Source organism: Serinus canaria, chromosome 13, assembly GCF_022539315.1.
Source record: "Serinus canaria isolate serCan28SL12 chromosome 13, serCan2020, whole genome shotgun sequence".
NCBI classification, from domain to species: Eukaryota; Metazoa; Chordata; class Aves; order Passeriformes; family Fringillidae; genus Serinus; species Serinus canaria.
The window spans coordinates 4,213,892-4,241,463 of record NC_066327.1 but is presented as its reverse complement, the minus strand read 5'-3'; the positions used below and the strand labels follow the sequence as shown (position 1 = coordinate 4,241,463).

Below are 27,572 nucleotides of genomic sequence, written 5' to 3'. Positions count from 1 at the left end.
GCTCTCTAAAGCAGTACACTCCTGTCACTGAGCACCCCAAATTGTTCAGAGCTGCCCCTCAACCCTCTCCTGAATGAATGCACACTGAATTCAGGCATGACATGTTTTCTGTAATCTGCAGTTTCTGAATCGCCACTGATGGGAACAGTTTGCAGATCTGCAGATGAAAATGGACATTTTGGTAAATATTTTCTTTACGAATTCTCCGTTTCTCAGTTTTCAAGCAAACGTATATAATAACTACAGTGGTCTATGTTTTTATAATATCTCTTATTTTCTCAATTATTTTGGGGGTAAGTCACAGGCCAAAACAAATTATTTGTTCCACTAAGTTCTAACAACACCCTACATGCTAACGTGCCATTACATAATCTGGGGTGAGCACCAGGAACACTCACTGCTCTGAGCTCCCTCCTTCTCCTGCCTCAGTGGAGAGTGGAGTGCCTCCCCTCTCCCTAGTGGAGCAGCTAACTGCTACTTTGGGGAAGAACACAAGAAAACACAACTGTTGGAACCCAGCACATTCCTCTGGCTGCCCTGGAGGACTCCAGACCCTGGCAGGGGGCTCAGGGACCTTGGCACAGAGTCAAAACCACCTGTGCCTTGGATTTTAGCCCATGGAAACAATTGCCAGCTTTGTGTGAGGAGTTACAGGGCACAAGGGTTTGAACAGAATGACAGTGAATTTGTCACAGGGTGGAAAAGTAGAATTTTGGGGGTTTAGAATGGGGGTTCAAGAAGCAAGATGGAGGAATCTGAGCATGTCCTGTCCTTCTTCTTCTTCTTGTCCTCCATCTTCTGCTGTGATGGTGGCACTTCTGGATTGGTTTAGAGTAGAGACAGAAAGTCTAATATAGGTGACAGGTATTGGGAAATTATTGTAAATAAAGTGCACGTAGTTTTTAGTATAAAAAGCCAACACCGCCCTAAGGGCAGGGACTGTGCCACAACCCGACCTGCTGGACACATCTCAGCAGGTCAGAGACAGAATGTGAGAGATATTAGAAAATAAACAACCTTGAAAAGCAGAACTGACAAATCTCTACTTCTTTGTTCGTGGGGCTGGGAGAAAAAGACTTTCCAGCACCTCAGGAGCCATTTCAGGCACAGAAACCCCAGACACAACTGGGAAGGAGCACGACGTTCCGGGAAACAAACCCCAACCCCAACTCCCCTCCAATGCTCAACACCAAGGGTGCAAGAGCAAAGGCCAGTGGGGAGCCCCTGGGGGCAGAGGGTGCCAGGCTCCTACCTTTGCACTGGAAGTGGTGTGTGGGTGTGGTGAGCAGCAGCCTGTCCACCATGGCCTCTGGGCCGCGGCAGCGCGCGATCCCCGGCTCCTTGTAGCCCGCCTTGACCCACTCGGAGAGCCAGCGCAGGTGGCAGTCGCAGTGCAGGGGGTTGGTGCCCAGAGCCCTCGGGGTGCACAACAATTAGCACAGGTTATTGGGCAGGCAAAGACAGCAAACAGCTCTGATCTCACCCAGGCACGCTTTATTCTACATTCTACGTTATTGTTTCCCAATGAGGCAAAGATCTGTTGAGTATTCGGAAAGGATTTTAGATTCATCTCCCCCTCTTCTCCTTTCTTCCCATCATTGGTTAGGGAAATTATATAAACACCTAAGAAGAAATCCCTTTTCCAAACTATTGTGCTTGAGCAATGTCACCAGACATATTGCTTTCATCAAATTCATCATATTGATTCCCTTTAATTCTCTGTCCTTCCTGAGCATATTCTAACCCTGAATTGAGTAATTTAGTTTGGATCTGATGACTCACAATAATGACTCCTCACCAGATGAAACACATATGCAGAAGATGCCTCCATTTTCCAAACTGCAACCCAGTGTCTGCTAAGTTTATTTATGACTTTGAAAGCACATTTGCTGCTTGATCCATCATTTGAGTTAGGTCAAATAGTTGTAGAAGATGCATTTATATAGTGAAATTATAATTCTCAGATTTTTTTTCCTTTATTGGTGGAGATCTATCCAAAAGAAAATCAACCTTTTTACCTTAAATTTAGGTGCTACCTTGACTAATTTGTACTTCTCTTTCTCTTAAAGAAAGTGTCTTTTTAGGCAATCAGTCAATTACAAACAAAGTTCACATTTCAGAAAAATCAGTTTGAAGCCAACTAATTGTTTAAAATGTGGAGAGATGCATGTTGAAAGTCTTTATTTATTTTGCTCAAAGTCAATGTAAGACTTCAGCTGTCCAACACCTGAATTGACATGAAAGGAAAATAAACTAAATAAAGAATAGCACAAGGAAGAGGTACTAAAGAAACCAATGATTCAAACAGGATTTTAGACTTTGAAATTTCTGCATATGATATAAACTATTTTAAAGATGGTACTGTAAACTCAAGCTTCTTTCAAATAAAAACATATCAGGCAGGATATTAAGATAGAAACCTCAGTAAATTTGTTGATACATTTCTATTGGAGTGACTAATGAACCCACTGTGCCCTAGACAGATTCATAATGAGAGTTCATGGGTTCAAACCCTGTCTGGAGCTCATTCATCAAAATTAAATGTGTACTGCAGCTCAGCATTAAAAAATACCCATCCACTCCTCCTGTAAATCCATTGCTTACAATGGAAAAAAACTACTGGGTTGACTTTTTGACCCTGGAACTGTGATCAACTGGCTCAGTTGTCCAAGGTCAAACCAAATGCAGCAGTGAAAGCTGAGAAATTTTTAGTGTTGAGAAACTGCCATATATAAAATGTGAGTGGGAGCACAGTGGAAAGCTGGTTACCGTGTTAATTAATATTTATAAATGACATTAGAAATAAAGCTGCTCTACAGTCACTAAAAATGATTACTAATAACATTGTTGACAACTTCAGAAATGTATCCTTCCACACTTCTGTTTGTGGTTTGGGCTTTGTTTGGGGGTTTCTGCCTTTTGTTTTTTTGGTTTGGATTGGTTTGGCTTGGGTGGTGGTTTTATTTTTTTTTTTATTTTTAAAAATTTATTTCTAGGAACAGGAGATAATTCTTGTATTTTCATTCATGAGGTCCAACATACTTTCTCAATTTCTTTGCCTATTATAGCAAAATATTTCAAGAAGGTAAAAATATCTTCTGCTGTAAGGAAATACCACCAGAAGCATTTTCAAAATGCTGGGCAGATATTTCTGTTCAGACACTTATTTTGTTTAGGGGCAACTCTGAATAAAGTCTATTAAAATAACTCTATCCATGACAATGTTGAAAAAAAGAGGAGGGGGCTACTTATTTTTATAGGCAATTAATAAAATTTTGAGTAAAGAGAAGATAATTCAGATGGATTAGAAATCCGAGCTGTTTATGGAAATATGTTGGGAATACCTGCTGTACTCCACATTATCCATTCCTGAGGGTTTGTGGAATCCCTGGAGTGCCACGGGGTCAGTTTGGGTGGGCAGTGCCAGGGGAACTGAGTCAGTGAGTGGTGGGGACAGCAACTGCAGGGCCTGACCTAACTGGGAAGGTGCCAGCTCCATCCCAGCAGATTTTGGGCTCTTTTAAAGTAATATTATACACAATCCTGCAGCACTGCTGTAGCATTCTTATCATTGCCCTGGATTAAAAATGTCAGTAGAGTCATGGCTTAAACAGACAATTGTGTGATTCAGCTAAATAAAGTAATAAAGAGTAAACAAAAGCAGTGTACAGCCCATAGAAACCTACATCCAAATTCAGTGAGTAAAGCTGCATAGTTTGTTATGATATTTCCATTACAGTGAGATGATGTTCATGACATAAAGAAAATTTGGTGAAAATGTTCCTGTAGGCTTTAAACAGCTATGGAGAAAGTGACTGGATCATCTGGATTTCACTTTTGTTCTTCCAGTTACAGACCAACTCAAAACCATTGCAAAAGACTAAAATCCATAGCTTTGTCTGTGCTATACAAATCTCTCTCTGCAATTCTAAAAGCCAGTTTGATGTCCCCCTTGTCCTGCCACAGGGGGCTTGGGCTGAGCATCCTTTCCACACCCTGGTACTCAGCTCTCCCCTGCCACAACCCCAATGCCACCCTCAGCCACACACTTTGCACAGTTAGGACAAATCTTTGCTCTCCCCTGCCTTAAGAGTTTGATGGGTAGCAAGTCCTTGCATGATTTTCAAACTGACCCCAAGTGCATGCTTTCTTCTTGAAGATCTGTGTATCAGGAGGGGCTCAAAATGTATTTATTTTCAATTATCTATGACTTGGTTTTGAGTAAGCACATCTTTTTTGGGCATGTGAAGAAAAAATTCATTGTGGTTGCTAAAAGTTTCAGGATCCTCTTTAAGAAACTGGAGAGCACAATTGCACTGTAAAATTCAACTGCTCAACTGTGCAAATTACACCCCAGACAGGTCTTATTTATTTTATGGATCCTATTTATTACTGTTCATTTGGGCTTTGTGTATTTTACATTTCTGGCAGCACATACATCTAAACAGAAAGAGTGCAGAGCTTGTATTGGGCCAAAGGGGATTTTATCACTCCCCAAGGTGAACAGTTTACCCAGGAAAATTGGATCTCCACTTCATTTAATGGAAACCCCGAGGGAAATTCAAACAAATGGAACATGCTATGTTTATTCCTGGAGTTCTGAAAATACCCCCAGCAGCCAGATTCCCAGTATGGAAGGTGTCCCTGCACTCCCAAAAGCAGGCACAGGGCTTCAGCTCAGCCAGACTTTCAATCCCAAACACACAAAAAGACTTAACTAAACTGGGAACAGGAAAAACAAATGTGCAAAACCAATGATACGAAGGTGTAAGCTGGAAACAGAGATTATTTCTCTGCTCAAGCTGCTCTCGTGATTTCTGTCCTTACCAATCAGATATTTTTATTTTTTACTCTCCATAGAGGACCACAGACAGAAAGCTGCCAGGGATGTATCTGCTACCCAGAAAATACTTCAATACAACCTGAATCTGGTGTTCAGGGAAGTGTTCTGGAGGGCATGTTAAAGGTTAAAAAGAGAAAATAAATAGATCTATACATATTTTAAATGCATTCATATCTGCTTGTGTGTACATCAGCATCAGGGCAGAAAACATCTGCATCAGCCTGTGAAACCACTCACTTCACAGAGGGACCAACACATGCTCAGCCCTCTGATTAACTGAGGGCAGTGATCAAGAAAGCTGCTGTACAAAATTGCTTTTCCTACATCAATTATCTAATAGTGTGAAGTATCACACACTATCTCAGTGAAAAAGCATTTTCTGGTCACTCAAGTTTAGTTTGGAGCCATTGCAGCTCTTTGTCTGTTCTTTCATCAACTGAACTGCATTTGAAAGTCTCCTGGCCCTCTACCAGTGTAACAGTAATTTCCTCAAAAAGCTGAAATGCCTAATACTTTCTGCAAACTATGGAATGAAGCATTAATGCTGTGAAATGACCAATTTCCATGTGATTAAATATATATGTCTGTAGTAGTGATTCATCAACAAGTCCAGATACTGACAACATTCCAGCATGCAAAACATATGACACTTATTAAGCAAAGAATTCACATTTGCTTAATATTTGCTCTTTGTGGGAGGTTTCCTGCCTCACTCTTAAACCATAATATGCTCTGCATTTCACATTGACAATGCTGAAAGAAAACCTTAAACACAAAGTCCACAGCAGAGAAAACTGTCACACTTGCTCATTTGGTTTTCCTTAAGAAAATATTTTCATAACTAATAACAACAGGTCCTAGAAATTTTTATTTCCTTTGAACAGATGCACTATGAATATCCAGAGCACATTATGAAAAGTGAGCAGGGAAACAAAAAAAAGCTATACAATCCTACCAAAATGTGCTGCTTTACAAATCTGAAACCATCAATCCAAGAGACTCAGCCAGGCAGAAGTACTTACAGATGGGACAGGGACACCAGGTCATTGAAAGATCCCTCAGGAACACTGGAAATGTCATTTCCATGGAGGGTCCTAGAAGGGGGAGAAGCAGGAAGGTATCAAACCACAGAATTTGTCTGTCCCCCTGCAACTAAAGGAATGGATGCTTAAAGAAGGTATTTAATTTTGATTCCTTGAGAGTTTCTGAGAGTTTCACAACTCAGGAACTTCCATGCTTTATCACTTCTGCCTCGAGGTGTTGGCATTCAACACAATGATGCAATCAGAACTGTTGGTGAGTGCTGCTGTAAATTAAAAAGGTGACAGAACATTTATGCCATTAAAAGTGTACTGCTGACAAGGGGACCCTCACATCCAGAGCTGAGTTCTCTTACAGAATCCCATTAGCCAGGAGCACAGCAAAAACAGAGCAGGGGAAATAAGAATTGTGGAAGTTAAATTAAGTATTGACTTCAGAGACATCCTAGGAGAGAGAGCAAGGGTCCCTGAGGGTAAATACAGCCACACTTTCCCATTCTTACAGTAAAAAACAGCTCTCTGTGCTACCAAGGAAAGCACTGAGATCAGTTTTAGGACATTATTCACCCTGTGCAAAGAAACTAGCATTTTTTAGCATCATTTTCAGGACTCCTGAAAGGAGTAAAAGGATTCTCCACTGTTTCCAGGACAATTTAAGCACCCACTTTATCTATTTTCTGAGAAATACATTTGTGCACGGGTTACAAAGAGAAGGATAAATGGGAATTCCTGTCAGTGCTCCACACATGGCAGAGGAGGGTGGAAAACAGAATGCTGCTGTGTGGTTTGGAGCAGCTCTTGCTCTTGAGTCATTTATTTTCTAACTTACCTGGAGATTTGCTGACACAGCAATCACAGTTTTTATTTCTGTGAGTGTACCTACTGTTGAAACACTGCTTTTAAAACAATCCAAATCTCAACCCATGGAAACAGACAACTGCCCTAAGTGAAAAGAAAAAAAATCTGTTTTTTGCAACCTTTCTTCCCTAACAGCCCTTTCAGCTGCACCAGGATGTCCACGATGCCCTTCCAACATCCTGATTCTGAAAACTTCCTTTAAGCCTCCCTTGGTTTTGACTTTTCATAATAACTTGCCATATATAAGGGTGGATCTCCAAGAAATTAATCTGCACAGGAACAGGAAGGATTTGAGCTCCCACACAGTAACTCCAGATAAAACACACTCACTAATTCTGTACAGAATGACCAACTGAGTGAGACAGACCCACAGCTATTGAACAAGGAGTATTTTGGGGGTGTGAGGAGACCTAGTCAACCATTTGTCATCAAAATGGTCCATGAAATGAACACATTTAAATAGGCAGCTGCTCATAATGAGCTTATTGCTGATCTTTTAAACTGCAAGACAACTCTCTGTAAACAGACATATTAATCTTCAGGTTGTATCAGTCCCATTTATCCTGTGAAGGGGTACATTTTCTCTTCTAGGTATATTGGAAACATCCAAGAGAAGCTGTAGAATGACACAGCCATTTATCTGTAAGAAGTTAAACCCATCAAGTAAAAACCCTAGAAGGATTTGCTTCATTACAAGTCCCAAACACTGAGGTGTTTCATGGATGCAAGTGCCTGCATTTTAATGAAAAAATCATGTCAGCAACATCATCACTCCTGCAACTAAAATGAAATGACAAATGCTAAACCCCCCTTAAAATTCACAATAATAAATAGTGGCAAGAGAATTCAGCGGTGCAACAAAATCTTTCCTCTTGGATCAACATCAGGAACACATTTTTCTACCAAATCTCCTCATAAGCAAATGGTCAAATAAATCCTTTCACATTAGGACAGTTAAAGCACACACTGCTGTGTGCATTCTCCCTCAAAAGCACAACTTGTAGGGATCCTCTTGTCTGAACTCCAGCAAACAGCAGGGCTTTGGATCCAGGCTTTGGATTTAGGGTGATGTGGATCTCCTCAGGAGGACACAGTAACAGAACACTTGAGAATCCTTGAAATCAAAACTTCCTTCAACACAGAATCTCACTAACTTATTCCTTTGTCTTCAGGGAAGGGAATTAATTCTACATATCCTTTTGGCCTGGGGTTTCCTGCTTGTTTTTCTTTTGTGGACCCTTCCCACGTCCTGCCTGCCAGCCCAGGGTCCCCAGCTCTGGGCTCCTGCAGACACAAGGGGATGTGCTTTTGGGAAGAGAGAAATCTGAGCTCTCAGAGCCACATCCCATCAGGGGCAAACACCCAGAGGGAGCCCCCAGGGGTGCCAAAGCCTGCAGGAGCCAGCACAGCTCAGGTGTCAGGGAAAGCCACAGTGCCACTGCTCACAACAGCAGAGCTTTTACAGATGGACTGCAAAGTACAAGGAATCATTCTCTGATGAAAGAAAAAAAACAAAAAAACCCAAAAAACAAAAACAAAACACCAAAAAAAAAACCCCAAAACCCCATAAAAACCAGCCAGATGCTTCTGTTAGGTCAAATCAGTGCAGCACCCAGCAGTGAAAGTGTATTGCAAAAACTTTGTGCCCAAAGATTACTGGTGACAGCTTTATCATCATGCATGTAAGTGTTTGTCTAAGCTTTGAGCTGCAGGAAATATCCATCAGTTTTCAGTAAAACTGCAGTATCTGTTAACAGAATATTCAGTAGGTCATTTTATCCCTTTTTCCCCTAACTATAACATGGACAATTATTTAGTGACCTTAGAAAGTATTTTGATTTTTGGACTTTGCCTCTTAACTAAGTCACATATAAAAATATGTGATTACACAATGATCTTTAAAATAATCTGTTCAGGTCATTCAGAGAGCTTTAATACTTCTAATTTGTCTCAATCTCAGCTTCCTTAATCTGTTTACATTTCATTTCTAAGAAGACTAGCTTTGGACAAATTAACTGAAAAACAAATCCACAACTTTTCACTGTAATAGCTTTGGCTCAGAAACTTACTTCTGCTTATTAAAAAATTTCTCCAGACTTTATGTCCTGTGCTCTCCTGCACCCTTTGGCTGCTGTTATGGATAAACCATGGGAAGGCTGAGATTAAAGACCTGATTGTGTAAACACTGATAGATATTGGGGCTTAAACATAAACATGTTGACTCTGCAGTTTTCTCACTTGGGCTCATGCTGAAAAGTCCAAGAAAGGGAGTTCAGAATGAAATATCTCTCCAAGACCCAGTGCATCATACAGCACGATTATTCTGATTTTCAAAGCACTTTTTTACTGTATTTACTACAGAGGCAAAACCACAGAAAACAAAGGAATTTGGAGAACCTTCATGGGAAGGGTCTACTACCTCCAAAGGCATGCACAGCCAAAAGTAATGAGTTCCCTATATTGTTTTTATTAAAAAAAAAAAAAAAAAGTGAAAATTGCTTTGCTGATGTTTTCTCTTTCAAGTTCCCCTGAGAGCATGGATAATAAAAATCTGACAGTAACAGATTTCCTATTGTCTCTTGGAAACCATTTTCTCTTTGGAGAATTGGTTTTTAGTAGCAACAGTGATGACACGTGGCAAAAGTTGCAGCTGATACCAGAGTTTTGTGGGCCATAATAAATCAAATCAATCTGCAGGCTTCCAAATGCAGGGAGCAGAGGCAGAGATTCCCATTTCACTGCTCTGTGCAAGGCAGTGGGGGGTTTCTCCCTTGAAGCAGGAAGATACTTTTTGATTAGCAGATCATTTTAAAAAGCCAAAAAAACAACAGTTGTCATTAAAATACTGCCCTCTGTTTCTGCCCATATGTGGCCTGCAAGAACAGGAGTGAAAAGAGAAATTGTGGCTATTGGAAAGAGGGAGGCATGGTTTATCCACACTGTAAAAATTCAGGGTAGAGAGTCCCACACCAGCTTTAATCAAGCTAGCTTGCATCTCAGGAGCAGCCCAGAAGACAGCTCCATATGGAATAATTTATTTGGCCATGAAACAGAATATATTAATCTGTGGCTGAATTTCAGGATTCATGTAACAGCTCAAATGTGACCATCCCAGTGTGCTAGAAATCAGGAGCCCAAGCCAAACTTCAAGCAACAAATCCAAATCACGTATCTTTCTTGTTTTTACTAATGAAAAGTGGGAATCCAAAGCTGTCTTGTAATTTGGGAGGCTGAAACTGAGATATCTGTTTTACCACTGAAACCACAGTGAAAGGTCTCAGCCAAGCAGCTCTGCCTTATTGCTCCCACAGTCCCAGGACTGCCCATGCTGACACTTTGATTCCACACTTATAGAACCAATACACACAACAACCACTGCTCTTTAAATTAACACAAACTTCTGCAGCTGAACGTCACCTATTTTTTTTTTAATGGAAAATATCAATGTGAAATTTCAAAGCACTCAGGACAATCTTCAGCTCCTCTGTCCTGAGCTTTGAGTGTTCAGAGCTCTCTCTTCTTCAGCACAAGCTATTTAATTTATCCCCTTGGGCTGCTGTGCAAGTCTTGGTGACCCACTCGTGTCTCTGGGCCATGGGAAGGTGCCTTCTCCTGACCTGACAGTGGGGCCAGGTGCCCACAGAGCCAACCCAGGTTTGTTTCTGGCTGTGAGAGGCAGTGGGTAGGAGACAGAAGCAGGAGCCAGTCCTGCAGCTGCCTGAGGAAAGCTGGGAGGAGGCTCTTGCTGTCAGGAACAGGCCCACAGCCCACACTCAGACACAATGTAAGGATGAATTTCACAAGAGTTGTAAACAAATGGTTTAATCCAGAAAGCTGCTGAAAGCAGCTACACTGGAAGGAAAGGAGGAGTGCAGAAAAGGACCTCCCAAGAAATAAACCACACATGGATGTCTCTGAGCAGCCCCCAGTCAATATGAGGTTTAATTTTATTCACAACTTAAGGACATTTGAGACAGGCATCTCAGCATTACTGGTGCCCAGGCACTGGCCTGATTTATTCACTGATTTAATGTGGGGGCTTCCAACTTCTCTCCAGATCCCATTCTAGCTTGCCTGCATAAATCTGAACCAATGGAAAATATTCTGAAAATGCACAGAGATTTTCCATAAAGACACTTTTGCTGAAGCATCTAATGGAAACTCACACTCTATGGCCAAATGCATACAGATTAAGAGAAAGGTTTTTTCCTGTGAGGCACCCAAACATTGTTCATTCAGCAGAAACAGATTCTGTGAAGATTTTTTGAGACCTGCTTTTGTGATAGTTCCTGCAGCAGAGCTTTCAGAGAACAGCTCCATAATGTAAACCCTGAGGGAAATTCAAACACATGAATTTGCACTCCTCCTGCAAATACAAAATCGTGCCTTTAGCACTCACCCGCTCTGGCTCTCCGGGACAAACTGCACCAGAGCCCAAATACATTGCCACCAATGATGTGGGGATTCGTGCCCAGCTGCCCATTGAGCCCCCCCTGGCCCAGGTGCAGGCTGCAGAGCTGCAGCCCAGCTGCACTGGAGGATTGCACTTACAGCACTCGCAGGGAGCGGAGCCCGCTGAAGGCGTGGACGGGGATGCACCGGAGCCTGTTGTAACTCAGGATGCTGCAGAGGGGAGAGCACAGTCACAACTCTGGGCTGGCTTTGGTTATTTCACTGCTAATTCAACCACAGAGAGGCATGGAGAGCCACATGCTTAAGCAACAAGGGATACACCATCAGCTTAGATGTTGGAAAAGCAATTAAAGGTGTCCCCAAAACTTTGGGCTACTTACAGCGTCGATAACTGAGTCATGTTGCTGAAGGTGTGATTGGCCAAGACACTGATGCTGTTGTTGCTCAAATCACTGGAGAAACACACAGAGAAAATATCATTTACGTGTATGAATTAAGAAAAATGCCTTTTGGAAAAGATTTCATAATATCTGCACAGCAAAATGCTTGGAAGCGATTGAAAAGTTGCATATTGTCAGCTGGTGGACTCTCTGACCAACTCTGAATGAGCTCTAAAGGAAAAGCATATCAGACTCCCCTGAAAAGCCTCAGACTGAGAAACATTAGGCATATTTCCAGCATACAGCATTCAATGAAAAGAACAAATGAATAAATGATCCAAGCACTGCTGAATGTTTACTGCTCCAACTTGCTTTGCAATGCATTCAAGGCACCCCACTTCCACATGCACATCATACTGACAGCTACTAGAACAAAATTTCATTTTTCATTTTAAAAAGTCTTTTAGACTCAACCAGAACATTTTGTGTTGCTATTGATCTCCCTTGGAAAGAAAAATTAGAGATGTTTCTAAATAAAAAAAACACTCTTAAAACAAAGCACTCACATTTTTCACCCATGTTGTTTTTGTCTGAGGTTGCCCAGCCAATTGGACTGGAGCATCTGCACAGCTGATTCCAACTGCATTTGAAAATTCCTGATAAATAGTTCAGGCAGGGAATTTCACTCCTGTGTATTTCAGGGAGCAATTTACAGAACAAAGTCTTGCTGTGTTTCTATCTGCATGACTCTTCACTGAAGAAAGAGCTTTGCAAATTGTCTTTGCCTTAGCATTCTAAACAGTGCCTCATCTAGCACAAATGAATGTGTCTCCTCTGCTAATGACCTTTACAGATAAATCTGCCAAGTGAAACTGCAGCAGCCTGTGTGAGAGTTTTGTCCTCTGGGGTCCTGCAGAGCAAGGGGCTTCTCAGGCACCTCACTCTTTATGAGCATTCACTGGCAGCAGGGTCCACTGTGAAATTCTTTCCAAAATCAAATTACAGAAGATGTTGGGGTTTGGTGTTGGTTTTTTTTCCACCCAGCTCACTCGAAATACCAATTATTTATGTTCCACCAATAGCACAGTGCAGAAAGAGTCATGCAATTTCCCTGACATGGAAAGCACGTGTTTCTTACATCAGTGTCAGGTGTCTGAAGGCAGAGAGCCCCTTCGGCACAGCAGGCAGATGGTTTCCTTCCAAGTATCTGAAAAAAGTCACATTTGACAATTACACAAACACATTAAGGAGAGCTCACATCACTCAGTCTGCACCATGAATGAGGACAACATAAAGTCAGTCACTAATGAAATTACCTTTGATTCATGGCTTTGAAACTCTAACAGCTTTTACCTTATAAATGAATTTCCCCACATGCCAAGCTGATTTACTTGATTTGTTTTACAACTTGGAAGTGCAGAAAGGATCTCTGGCCTACAGCAAACAGAAATGACCATTGGGTTCTTCTGTGACAGCAGCTGAAGAAGGGGAGAAAACCTGCATGGCCTGTGCCCTGAACTTGGAGTTACCTTTCCCAAGTCTCTCCAAAGTGCTGGCTGCTGCCTGACCCTGCCAGGGAGCCTTGTCCTGGGCATGGAAATTCCTTGTGCAGCCAGAAAGGGAAGAGGAGCTGCACTCCCAGACCTCTGTGCTGCAAAAGGTCCCACTCATTCCAGCACCAACACACCATCCACAAGTGTGATGGCACATCCACCACAGCAATACACCCTCCTTGCCTCTCCTTTTCACAGCAGGCTGGCACAGGAGGAAAACTTGGTGTAAATAAAGACCAAAGACCAAGCTCTCTTGGAACAGAGGGTCCTCCTGCATGCACTAAATATATTTAACAACACACCATGTGCTTCCAGTGTGGAAGTTGTTTGAGACACCACTGAACCTATTTCTATGCAGACACAGGCATGGTAGGGCCTTTGGAAATAATCCTAAGTCCTCATACAGGCAAAGGGAGCCTCCATTTTGCAGTTTTTCTCCTCTTAAGAAACATGATCAGTGAGTTACTCAGAAAAACCCCCTGAAAAAACACAGTACTTTTTAAAAGCTTGCCTAGGAGAGAGCATGGGTACCCCAGTCTGCACAGCTGATGTGGATGGGGGTGTTTCCCTGTTTATCACAACAAAATAGAGACAGAGCTGGAGATTTTTTTCCTTAACCTTGGCTTTTAGGTACCCCTGGGAGATACCAAAGGCTCCAATGGAAAGTGACTGCTGTGGTGCCATGGCACTGCCAAGATGTTTCTCCAGACATCTTCCAGAATCAACATCTGCCTGGGAAACCAACCCATCCTTCTCAGAGAGCTCGGTGGAGGAGGAATGCATTCCTCCCTCCATGGGTAGGATGAAAGAGAAAATGATATTTCCCTTCCTTACATGGTGCTGCAGGGATATTTCCTGAGGTAGACATGGGGCAATGCAATTGATATGGAATGTTTTGAAACATAATCAAGTGCAGCCAGGAAATGCAGCCCACAGACACCAGAACACTTCATGTGCTGCCTCTGCTGCTGAAAACAGAATCTGATAATCACGTTAAGAATTTTTATTCCACATAATTTCCTTGTCTTTGGCAACAGGCCTCCTTATTCTGCACTTACTATAGCAAACAGCAATAATAATAGATGATCCTTGTGCCCTATGTTCCCTTTCTACATGAACTGTAACAGCACAGAGATGCTTGTGTAAATTAAATCCAAGAATACTTTCCCACAAACTTTATTTTTACATCATTCAAAAAATAAAATCTATGAAAACCAACAATTTCTTACATAATATCTTTTCTTACATAATATCTTTTATAGCTGGCATTATTTTCCCCCCATTTTGTTTCAGCTTAATGACCTCCCAACATTCTCTGCTGCCTCAAATCTCTTTTGTACTGAACTCCAGCTGAACTGCTCCAGCCAGGCTCACAGTGATCCCTTCTGCCTGTGCACAGGATCCCATCCTGGCAGAGTCACCCTGGAGCTCTCCCCACTCCTCACTAGGCTGGACAATGTGGGAACACCAGCTTCTGACCTTTCAACCAGAAGAAATTACTTTCTCAATTAAAAATCCCTCCTGAACTAATTAACCTCTCCCTGCCAATGATCTCTGAGTGACAGAGTTGCACAGCCAGCACAGCAGGGTCAGAGTCTCACTAGCCAGAGGACAGGTTGGCTGTGCCACACTTACACCTCCCATGGATATCCACATTTTCCACAAGTGGAAAGACACTTGCTTGATTTGGGCTGAATCTGTTATAAATTATTGTGAAAATGGAGTTCCTTGGTAATTTCCCGCTATAAATTGGAGATTCTCAGTATTTAGACACTCATGTCACGTTTCTAACAGGGCAACCCACATCTCTTTCCCCCAGCCATGGTCTGCTGTGGATGCAGAAGGATGCTGGGAGTCTGTGCCTTCCCCTTCATCCCAGACAATCACACACCTCAAACCCATGCAAGAGGGCAGGGTAAGGCTCTAGTCTTTATTCCAAATGTAAAATTCTGAGGATTTCTAAAGGAAATCAAAAGCAGGTCATGTATTATGTATTTGAAAGTTATACATGATTTTCCTTTGGGAAAGGAGACCCTTGCAATATGTTGAATTCTTCAGGAACATATTTTCAGGATATTCTCTTGTTGATCTCAATATGAAACAGCCTGCAATTTAAACAAACTCATGGTAGTGAGCCAAAGTTTTTTCCTCCTCATCTGCTTGCTGGGGCAATCAAAAGTCAAGGGTGCACATTTTAATCCAGTGCTTCATGACTCAGACTAACCCAGACATGCAGACCCCTGGAGTTAAACTCCTACAGAAGATCTGCTTTGAATAGCTCTGGATTTGCTCTGCAGCAATGTGATGGTTATATAAATGTGCTAGCAGAAAACTGCAATTCTCATCCCAGTGGCAGAGTTTCTGAATAAACACAATTTAACTCTGAAAAAGCACTGATAACAGACTTTTCATGCATCCATAAGAACAATTCACCACTGCTAAACCTCTCACCCCATTATCCAAAGCGTGGCAGCATTTTCCAGGCTGAAGGCATTCATTCTGAAAGCACATTTAAGTGCAGGGAATTTGAAATAACCAAGGCTTTTAGGGCATAAGAGCTTGCCAAGTGTCAGGAGGATCTGGGATGCAGGATTTGAGGCAAACAGCTGCAGCAGGGGAGGAGCCTCTGGCAGAGCTGGGGGTGCAGGGCACCCCCTCCCCACCTTGCTGGGCTCAGCAGGATGGAGGGGGCTGCAAGGGGGCTGGAAGCTGGACATAGTGCATAAAAGAATTATTCCTGAGGGCAAATGGGCAGAGATACAAAACTTTGTGTATTTATGAATACATCTATATAAATAAAAAAAACAGAGATGAAGCTCCAGATGCTCTGCCAAAAAAGCCTTCAAAATAGCCATAAAAGAGTCAATGTGGAAGGAAGATTAAATTTTTAATTCTTTCCAGTCTTTAGCCAAAGGAATATGATGTCCATGGTGACTGGTATGCAAAGAAATTCTGGTATGAATGAAGAAAAGTACATGTCTAATTTTAATTCTGGGAATCAGTTATTAATATACAGAGTCAAGACTGAGTGTCAGTTGTCTTAAAATAGACTCTGACTGTTATCCAAAACAACCTCATTTGCTTCCTAAGGTCTCTAGGCTCTGTTTAAATATCACATTGGAGGTTTTTGGTGTTTTCCCTGTGAATGCTGCTGCGAATCCTCAAGTCTCAATAATGACTTGTAACCAACAGCAATTACCAGAGCAAAAATTGAAGAAGAACCAAACCAGAAAATCCCAAAATATGTTCCTCTCTTACAGAAAGCCACCACCTTCCTAGCTGGCAAGGTTTGTTCTAGAGCATGGCCAGGGGGGCTGGCACTGTGGGACAAGGCCTGCAGCAGCCCCAGGGCTCATCCAGCATCTTCCACACACACCAACATTTCACATAAAAAATTTAAAGCTATGCATAAAAGATGACAGCTGCTCTTTTTTCCCCCACTTGTCTATTTTTGTACTGAAACCACTTGGGCTGGAGGTGACATAACCAGCCCAAGGTGCCAGAGCATGGTGTAACAATTTGAATCACTGGAATCCTTTTTGAACTGAGATGTCTCTTCAGCCATAAAGACAAACTTGCAGTGGCAATCCCTGCTAAGAGGAGAAACTGGAGAGAGAAATCAGTTTTCAGGCAGTAATTGAAAAGGCACAAAATCTTTCCTTTCAATATTCCACAAAGAATGTTGCATTACAAAACCCAAGATTCTTGGCAATTTTATGTAGCTCTAAAATTAAGTTACACTCCAAAACTATAAATGTCCATACCCGCTATCCTAAAATTTTTGAGTCAAATTTCATTTCTTAAAGATGATGGTCTAGGAAAGAATTGGACTGGGAAAGATGAAACATCCACAAACATGAATTTAAAGAGCTTCAATTGCAGTTTCTTGAGAGGAAACAAAAATTAAGCGTGGATCTAGGTTCAAATATGGATCTTACATAAGTTTTGGCAAAGTTGGACTGTGGGTTTTGCTGCATTTGTACATCAGAGCACAACCTCCATGTCTGACACACAAACATGGCTGTGTTTGGGGGAAAGTCAAACTTTAGTCTCTGCCAGTGCTAATGTCACCTTTCTGATATGGACTCAAACTTTACCAGTCACTGAACATGTTATTTGGTAATATTGATATTTTTTAGTTATTCTAGACTATCAGGTTTGAAATGCACATTAATTCCTCTATTTCATGAGGAAATAGAAGAAACTGAAGAAAGACTATTCTGGAGATAGTAAATGGACTGAAATTTTACATTTTGTTTCTTTACATTGTCATTGGGAAAGAAAAGGTTGTGGGGAGAGGAGGAGAAGTGTCCTGAAGGTTTTGGTTTGATTCTTATCACTTTTTCTTTTAGTTACTGTTATTAAATTTCTCTTTATACCCTTTTAAAGTTTTGATCCTGCTTTGCCTTTCTCCTAATCCTACCTCACAGCAGAAAATAAGCAAGTGCACTAGTGATTAACCAACACTAGTGATTAACACCACACATCTGTAACTAAAACATCCTCCCCAGAACTCTCCCTTCTCTCAGTGGCAGAATCCCCCTCTGCAGAAAATGAGCAGGACCACATAAACCCAATTGTTTCTCTCCTTTATTATCAAAGGAGAATCCCCTGATGCCTGTGCTGGGGGTCATTGTGTAAAACAGTGAATTGCCAGACAAGCAAGAGCATTTGCATTCTCAAGCAGGTGATTTTCATCAAATATCTCACTCCAGAGTTTCAGCAGCAAGACAGGCAGGCTGAAAAAAATATTGTTTAAAATTTGGATAGCTGTGGAATATTGTAAACTGTTACAATATTCCACAGCTACCCAAACTGCTGTGGGCATACTTGTACCATAGATCAGCACAGCCCAGGTAAAAGCCACTGGTTTTAGTCACAAATTTAAGGAAATCACAAGTGCCTTGGAAGCTGGAAAAAAAGGTTGGGATTGGGGGTAAATACTTCCAAGTAAATATGAAAACTGATGTGTCACATACATGAACCTACCAGGCAGAACAAGAAACAGCAATAGCAGAGAGAAGGTTTGTGAGGAGAGAAAGAGAAATGGCAAAAGTAATGCAAAGATTAGCCTGAATTGATATGAATGGAAGGAAAAATAATCACTAACAGTGATGTGTGAGTGCAGGTTTTTCTAACAATCCCACCAGTGCTATCCTATAGCCCAGTGTCATGACAACATTTGGAGCCTGGAGATGACATGATTGGTACATATTTATTCTAAAACACACCACACTCATTATGTTACAGCTTGTGCACACCGTCCACATAATTGCCTCCAATGTTTTTCCCCAGTGCAAAATGTTATTTGCTGTAGGTCCATAAAAGCAGCTGGATGCTGTCAGATAAGACTTTATTAGAAATAGACTATACTTTTGTGAATAAAAGGAAAAATTCTAGTGTTCACACACTGAGGTAATACATAAAAGGAGAAAGAGCATGGGAAACTCAGTTCAAACAGATTTAGGGGAAAAAAAACAGAATTAAAGGAAAGCCTAAAACACTAAGCAGCAGCAAGGCTGAGTTCCAAACTAGCTCATTGCATGAACATTTTACTTCTGAACATCTGGAGCAGAAAACTGAATTTGTTCAAAAAAACCCAGGGTTTCTCTTCAGGGCAAGCAAACAGTGGGAAAAAATGTAGGCAGTATGTAAATATACAGTGGAGGAATATACAGTGAAGGAATTTGCAAGAAACAACATAATATTTTCCTATCCCAAATAAGCTGGGAGAGAGCTTGTCCATGTTGACAGGGTTTTCTGAAGGAAAAACTGGGAAATAGGAGTTTCTTACATCATCATTCCTTTGAAAAGCACTGAATGGTCTTTTCAACTCTGTTCTAGATGGAAGCCTTCCCTGCCAAGGTAATCCCTGCTCCCAAGGGTGGTACAAACCAAACACAGGGATGTCTCCTATCATTCCAAGCTCTAAATGTGAAGGAGATAATGGTTTTCACATGTCTTGTCTAAATATACATTGAAACAGAAACTCAGAATGAACACTGAAAGGAGTGAGCCTGTGTCTCCTGCCCACCCTGCAATAAAACTTTGCTGGGGATCTTCTTTGCTGAGTGAACAGTGAAATCTGACCCAGAAAGGGCAACATCTCCCCTATGGGCCTGTGCAAGAGGCATGCTTGTTTTTGCACAGTGCTATTTAATACCTGTTACAAGGAAAGGATTCCCCTTTTAAGACTATTTTAAGACCTCGAAGAGAATTTAAAGAAATTTATGAGAAGGCTACATTCAGCCACAAGAGAGTGGTTTAAGCAGACACCTGACAGCTCTTTTTCTTAAACCACGTTGCACAAAAGCACTGCAGCTTAATAAAAAGCTCTGCAACCAATGTGCCTGGCAGATGAATACATCAGCAATGGGAGGTTAGAAATGTCAGACTGGTGCATTCATAAAAACTGCACTGAAATGCTCCTGTGCATCCTGTCCCTGCTCAGGCCTCCTGCAGGGAGGGAGCTGTGGGACACAGGGACAGCAGTCCTGCATGTCCTTGGCACCTGAGACTGGGCTGGGGCAACTGAACAAGGCAAGTCTCTTGCACCCCGTGCCCAGGAAGCTTTTGGGTTCCCTCTGCCAGGTTCCAGCTGTCCTCAAGATGAGGCAAGAGGCTGGGTCCCACTGGAGATGCTGCTGATCACAGCAACAATGGAAATTCTCAAACCTGTGTAACTTCACACTGGAAACCTGCAACCTGCATGATACAGCAGGTTATGGGCAATATCTCTGTCTCAGTCTGGAAGCAGAAGAAAGGCAAGCAAGATTGATTATTTTTTATTTACTTACTTCATTCTTGTCACAGTTTCCACAAACACATGAAATTTCATGCCTCAGTACCTGCAACCCATCTTTTGGTTTAGAAACAAATAAGGAGCTCAGTTTATGTTAGTTGAGAGGAGAATGAGATCGGGATTGAATTTTGAGACAGCTGGGACAGATTCAAAGGTTATATTTGCAGAATATGAAATATTCAGAGCCAGGCAGTCCATGGCTGTCTGCTGACACATTTCTGGATGGAAAGTAGAAAGCTGAACTAGAGCTTTGCACAGCCAAGAGGCTCCTACTGAAGAAGACAGTCACGTAAACTCCTGTGAACTCAGACTGCTCACTTCCAGGCTATTGCCTCATTTGCCAAGAAATGGTTAAGAAATTTAGCAGTTCTTAAGAATGTGAGATTAATTTTACTCTTTTTGTGAAAGCTATGTCATCAGGGTATCAGATATTATCAGCAGAACTCAATATGCAAAATTTAAACATAAAAATTCCTCCGTGTGGCAGTGGAAATCAAAGTAACATCTGTGATACCTTACTGCTGGCAAGTTACACTTGAATGCAATGAGACCTGAACAAAAGCAGAGCAGAGATGACCTTGCAGAATTCTTAACACTGTTGGCAATGTATAAAGGAATCCAGGCCAGGAATTGCCTTCCAATTCAATTCAATTCACTATTAACCACACCCTGGCCAACAGTGTTCCAAGGATGCATTCATTAATGCAAAGTTTCCATGCTGAGTTACCCCAGGCACCTCCAGTCCCCTCATGCACCCACAAAGCCTTGCATTTGTCCACAGCACTGGTAAAAACAGTGTGAGCCCCATTCTCCCCCCGTGAAGGGAGTAAAAATAATAGTTGGTACTAGAAAATAGCAGAACCAGATTTTAGTTCATTATAAAATTCATCAAACATACCAACCAACTCAACCAATTATTTTCACATAGAAATGTTGATGAGATTGTAACAAGTTTCAGTAATGACTCACCTGGGATAGATTTGAATAAGGGCCTAAAGGGGAAAAGCTCAGTATTTCTACTGCCAACTGCTTAAGCCAAGCAGTTCCATCAGGATATTTTCTTTCCATGGAAAGAAAATCCCCTATAAATTCCTAGTGAAACATAGATGAAAAGACAACTAGAAAGAGGGTTCTAAACCAGGATGAATTTACTTTGCAATATAATCTAATTATCTGTTATTTTAGCCATTTCATGAGGTTTGGAGAAAAGAATTCCTTGTTTCCACCACTAGCTTCCTTTTTTTCATCTCCTCAGAGGATAATTAGCTCACAGCTGCGTAGCTCAGGAACATATTTTCATCATCCCTTTAAACTGCCTGTTGTGAGCTTGGGCTCTCACAGAAGCACTACAGGATTACTTGATACTAATAAATGCATTTGTTCCTACACCCAGAATTAATGGGTACAAGGACAGATAAACTCTGTTCCCATTACAAAGCGATTTATTCAGTCAAGGGACAAATAAGAATAAGAATAATGGGCAGAACATACAGGAAGCACCAGAGCACAGATGACTGAAGTCAAAGGCAAAGCCCCCAGGGACCCACAAAGCCTGACTAGGATGCAGTTTGATGAACTTCTCGAGAGGGGGGATAGGTAAAAGGTAACTTACAGCTCAGTCACGTCCTTGGGAATTCCCTTGGGCAGCATCCGCAGCCCTTTGTTGCTGCAGCGAACCACGGAGTCCACACAGGTACACTGGGAAGGACAAGGAGGGGAAAGCAGGCAGCTGCTCTCATCATTACCTGCACAGGGACAGAGGCAGGGTGTGAGGAAATCAGCACTGCAGCCACTCTGAAGGTGACTGGTGACAAGGACCAGGGAGGGGCAGCCTGGATCCAGGGCAACCACCACAGCATTTTACACTGATCCAGTGCTTTGGATCACTCTACCCTCTTTAGGCAACAGGAACAGCTCATAAACGGAATAGAAATATTTTAAAATATTATTTAATATATTTAAAATATTTTTTCCTAAGAAACTTCTCTGAAATTCTGCAAACTATAGTGCAATCCAGTGTATGAATCCCAGGTCTTCCCTCCACCAGCTGAAATGGAGCACATTGTCCTTAAATTCCTCTAGAGAGATGATATTCACTATCTGTTCTCCTTTTGAAAGACTTTTTTAAAAAGTTCAGCTTTTAGATGGTTTATTTTTTACTTTTCATCACTACCAAAGATGTTTATTTTTTACTTTTCATTTTACACTAGATCCAGTCCCTTGGATCACCCTGCCCTCATGTAAGCTCTTTAGGCAGCAACATGAACAGCTCATAAACTGAATAGAAATATTTTAAAATATTATTTAATAGATTTAATTTTTTTTCCTAAGGAAAATCTGCTTCATAATTCTGCAAATTATAGTGCAATCCAGTGTATGAATCCAAATCCTTCCCCCACCAACTGAAATGGAGAGCTTGACCAGCACGTTGTCCTTTAATTCATCTAGAAAGATGATATTCACTATCTGCTCTCCTTTTGGAAGCTTTTTTTAAAGTTCAGCTTCTAGGTGTTTATTTTTTACTTTTCAAAGTCAGCCTGGCACTTTGTTTATGATCTGAATTGTAAAGCCTCATTGTTCTCGACAACGATAACCAGGCAAACAACAAACTGAAGCAGCACACTTCCAACTGCTGGCAATCCATCTGTGCACACTTAAAAATATCAACTTTCCTCAAAAATGGTTTCAAAGGTCCATAAACAGCAGATTGAATCTTGTAATTGAAGAACAATAGGGTTTCTGCAGTAGAAACCAAAGCTTTGAAGATCAGAACATTAAAGCATGGATTTTCCCCAAAAGCAACAGGCTTTGCAAAACAAAAGGCACATGCCTGCAGCAGGATCAGGATGGATGTGAAAGGAAACACTGGTGGCACATTCTGGGGATGACAGGGAGGGGAAGCACAAACTGTGTGTGAGCACGGGCAGCCCAGGCTGAGACCCAGAGCTCCCAGCCTGCTCCTTCCTTCTCCCTGATGCAAGGACTCATTGAGACAGATCTGGCTCTTTCTTCTCTCTGCTGGAAGCACCCATGAGCACTGAGATTAAAGAAAAAGACTGGAAGTCCTGATAGAAGATAACAGACTCTATACCATAACTGTATGGGTAGGAATCAGAGGGCTGGGGAGGCACCACCAGACTACAGAAGAACAGAGAAGATTTTTTTTTTTTCTTTTCTTCCCCACTGAGTTGAATGACTGGAAACCAAATTCAAAGTCCTTCATAAACCTGCAGAAAGAGCATGTTTTTTCAGCATATTTAATTTTCCCCTGTGTTCTGTGTTTCACACCCTGCCACCACCTACTTTCCATTTGCCTCGACTCCAAGTTACTGCCTGACAGAGAGAGCTCCCAACTGTGGAATGACATTTCGTGCACCAGGATTCTTCTTTTCTCCCAAGTGTGGAATGTCAGTCTGTGGACCAGGATTTTGGTTGGTTTTGGGGCTTTTTTCTCTCAAATTAAAAGGGAATTATTCTTTTATGACTAAACTTGGGTCTCTTGAGCTCTGAGCTCAAGAACCTGGGCCTGTTGCCAGATTGCTTGACTAGGACAGGAATTAATTTTTACTCTAAGTAGGGAGTTTCTATCACTCTCATTGTCTCTTCAGAGGGATGATTAACTGCACCTCCAGCCTCTCTGGTCTCAACAAGCTGCATGGCATTCATCAAGCAATGTTCTCCTTACTAGTTTTTCTAAAGTCTGCTTGACCAGAAGACAAAAACTACCTGGAGAATGAAAGAAATGTCAGGGTATTTTCTTTTAAACCCACACAGACCCAACAAAGCATGAAGAATCACTGAGTCATTCCAAATAATGTCTAAGGGCTTTTTTTTTTTTTTTATTTCCCTGTATTTTCACCTTTTACTGGTGACCTTGAACAGTGTCCAAATGTAAGAGGCTTTCCAAGCAAGCACAACTCCCACTGGTTTCAGAGTGTTAACTAAGAGAAAGGAAGGCCCAGGATTACACCAGCATTAGACAAAGGAGAGCACTTGTCTACAATAAATTCATATTTATATTTAGGTGTAGATGGCAGAAATTCAGAAACTGGAAATCAAGAATAAAAATATTCCACTGATAGAGGACAATGATCTTCAGCTCTGGGTAGCTGCCTTTTCCAGCACCAAGCCAAAATGTTTCCTGGGCAGCCCTGCTGGGAAGGGAGGAGCCTTCTCAACATGACATGACAAGTGCCAAATCAAACTGGACTTTCTTACCATCACAGGTGAAGTCCTGGACATCCACATCTTGGATTGGAATATCCTTCAAGAAAAAGGGTTTCAAGCAGCGTGGATTTCCACTGACAATTCTCTTCTTCCTCAGCCACTTCCCCAGCCAGGCCAAATGGCAGTTACAATTAAAGGAATTGGCCAGCAAATTACTGAAAGGGAAAAAAGACCATGATTCCATCACACATGAACATATAGAAACACTGAAATAACTACAGAAAGATGAGGGGCTCCAAGTCCAGGATCTTTCCTGTGAGATCCCACCTCCATCCTACAGATGCAGGTTTAATATCAGGGCTGGGATTATAATTAAAATATACATAGTTATGCATATATAAACATATGTTTATAAACCAAAGTGCTTAAAATTATTATTTAAACATACTTACATCACTCCCAGGGCTGGATTTTTCGTGGAATTCAACCCAAGCTACAGCTCCCACCCAAATCTAAACTGACCTCACAAACTGCACCCACGTGTGCATGATCTTCACCAGGACCATGTACCTGCCCCAGCACTCCCACTCCTCTGCCTCTGCCCCAGCCCACACAAAGCAGAGCCAGGGGGGAGCCACTGGCAGGCTGAATTTGGGGTTCCCATTGAAACAGCAAGCATAGTGCTATACATGTACATATATACATATATACATGTATAAAGCAGCACTGTCATCTTGAGCCACTTATGAGGATTTCTGGGTACCTGCAGTGAAAAGCATCTGCTCTGCTGCCTTGTGAACTTTGGGGGGTCTGCTTCAAATCTTGCTCCAGCCCCTGAAATATCTTCCCTCCAGAGCTGCAGGCCAGGCATGGTGCTGTGGTGTGCAGCCCCCAAAGCAATCAGCTGACACCTCCAGGTGAGGGATGGAGCCTGAACACAGCCTGGCTTGGCAGCTCCTTCCCAACTAAGCTTCAGCTGAAGGACAGAGATCCCTGGCCTGGTAAAAAGGGAGAGCTGTCTGTGCTATGTACAGAGAGGGAGAATCAGCAGCCTCAGTCCCAGGGAAGAAGAATGAGCTGTCAGGGCCTGTGCAGGCAAAATGAAGTCTCTAAACTAATATTGATGGAATATTCACATCATGTATGAGTGTGCCCAAGAGTTAGTATTTGGTAGCACAGAAAGAAATTCAATAATGAAATTTCTTTAAATCATAGCATATCTTTTAAGACAAGAAATTTGAAGGCAAGAGACAGGCACTTCAATTGCAGGTGTAGTAGCTGAAGTAGCTTTTAAGTCTTCACTTAGAAGATGCTTTCACAAACCTAAATATGCAGTCCAAATCACATAAGGACTTCAGCCAAACAATTCCTTCAGAAAACAATAGTACTGAAGACAAAAACATGTGGCACAATTGAGGTGGGGCAGTTAGAATGCAAACCCAAAGCAACTCCTAAATTCTGTAGGTTCTAAGCCAAAATCACAGAGCCACAATATGATTTACAGCTGCTCTCAGCACTGCAGCACAGCCTACTTCAATCACTGCTCTGCCCTGGAGCTCTGGGGTTAATCCCATGTGGATTTAACACAGGCTTATGGACATTGAGGAGTAAGGAGAACTGGGGGGAGCAGAAAACTCAGCATAATGTTATAAAAACACTCCACCTGCTTCACACTTAGATTCAAACGCTGCAGAAAGGTGAGAAACCCAACAGGTTACACAGGAGCTTTCATACAGAAGGTGCCAAAAAGCACTGAAAGCAATAGTCTAATTCTAGCTGCTCTCCTTCTGCATTGTTTTCCATTTTCCTTACTCCATAATGGGACCACATGCAGGATGCTTTGTATATTTTCCACCCTGACAGGCTTTGGCATGAGCAGGGTGCCTGAACCAAATGTCTGCACTGCCGACCCGAGCGAGGCAGTGCCTCAAAGGCCATTTGTTCCACTGGTGGGAGAGAGTGAGATCATGTTCACAGAGCTGCTTCCATGACACAAAACCTCAGAACTGAATCATCTACCACTGGGAACAAACAGCAGGTGTGTATAATCAGGTTTCTGGAAAAGCAGCAGCTCTGAGGGTAAGGGACATTCTGCACATCTGAGAGAGTCTTACCAAGACTTATCAAAAACTTTCACAAACATTCCATCTACAAAGTGCTCCATATCAAAACCCAGAAACTATCCCTGTCTAGAGAATACAGATTGTTTTGACTTCATGTAACTATCCACAAAGCCTCCTTTTCTTCTTGGCAAACACAGGTGAATGTATGATGTAAAATTTTTGGACTCTTTAGTTTAGAAGTTGGATTGTGCTTTTTCTTAGGAAGTAAGAAAGAAATAGGTTGTTACTGATAAAATTAACAAATAAACAAATCTCCCATTTAGAAATTCAAATCACTCCAGGCAGAAAAAGAACGAATTTATCTTGTCAGTAATTCCACGTGATCTTCTGCCCCTTTAGCAACTTCTAGATTTTATCCTTTTATCCAAATGCAGAGCAGGGATTTTTATCTTTAATGCAGTCTGAAGTTCACACATGTCCCTACATAGATGCTCTTTCCATGGCAAGGCTGTGATGCAACTTTTGATAGAAATGTTAGATGAAGTCTCTCCTGAAACTATCGCACGGATAAAGAGATTTCCTACTTGACTTGAAATGGAATTGAAAGTCTGGAAAGGCTAATTGTATGTCAAAGCTTTACTGAGGAAACTGACTGTTCAAGTGGAGTTCTAAAATCAGAAACAGCAATGTGGGGCAGAAAAATTGATGTGAAAACTCATCAGCAATAATCAGAGTTCCTACACATACAATAGTGATTTACCCACTCAGACAGAAATACAGCAATCAAACTTTTAGCAGAGATTTTGTACTAACATTAAATTCAGGAGTGTTTACTCAAGGACACAGACATATTTTAAAAATCAAGGGGAAATAGAAGTCTTGAGGAATGAAATATGTATATCCTACTACAAGTGCCTCTTCAAAATTACAAAGAAGTCATAGAATATTAACTATTTAAATGGATTCTAGTGACCTATTAGAAAAACATGCTGGAACACATCTGGATGTTTTTGAAATTAGATTGAAAAGATCTTCTGGAATTCAGGTTGAGTTTATACAAGAATAGTTTTATGTCATTTTGGCATTATGCAGTCATGGAGTTATTTTAATAATAATCCATGGAAAAGCAGTTCTGCTTGCAAATATCTCTCTTGACTGTGTAAGGACTAAAAGACATGACTGAATTTTCTGTGTGAGGAACTGCAAGACACTTCAAATTAAGATACTACAGTGCCTAGTTTGACCAACAACAAAATAAAAATTGCAATTTTTTCTACCAAATAGATGTTATTCCTCTCTTGAAAATCATTAGATGGGGTATTGTTTTCAGAGCTGTCCATGTTTTGAGAATATCAACGAGACAGACTCACAAAGGGTAAGAACAAAAGGAACAATGTTCTTTGGTGCTGCAAAACATGCCAAGATGGAAATGGAAATGGAGCATTGCATGAGT

General features: G+C 41.5%; 1 protein-coding gene across 4 annotated transcripts in view; it reads right to left on the bottom strand.

Annotated features, from left to right (window-relative positions):
• The window catches only part of SLIT3 (slit guidance ligand 3), a 526,251-nt gene that overhangs the window by 77,304 nt on the left and 421,375 nt on the right, over window positions 1-27,572 (bottom strand). For all 4 annotated transcript variants that reach the window (XM_030229266.2, XM_050979618.1, XM_050979619.1 and 1 more), the window contains 7 exons: window positions 24,108-24,271; window positions 21,502-21,634; window positions 12,673-12,741; window positions 11,535-11,606; window positions 11,293-11,364; window positions 5,866-5,937; window positions 1,253-1,416 (listed from right to left, as the gene is read on the bottom strand). In XM_030229266.2, the coding sequence (XP_030085126.1) occupies window positions 1,253-1,416; window positions 5,866-5,937; window positions 11,293-11,364; window positions 11,535-11,606; window positions 12,673-12,741; window positions 21,502-21,634; window positions 24,108-24,271 (746 nt within the window). The remainder of the gene's footprint in view (window positions 1-1,252; window positions 1,417-5,865; window positions 5,938-11,292; window positions 11,365-11,534; window positions 11,607-12,672; window positions 12,742-21,501; window positions 21,635-24,107; window positions 24,272-27,572) is intronic.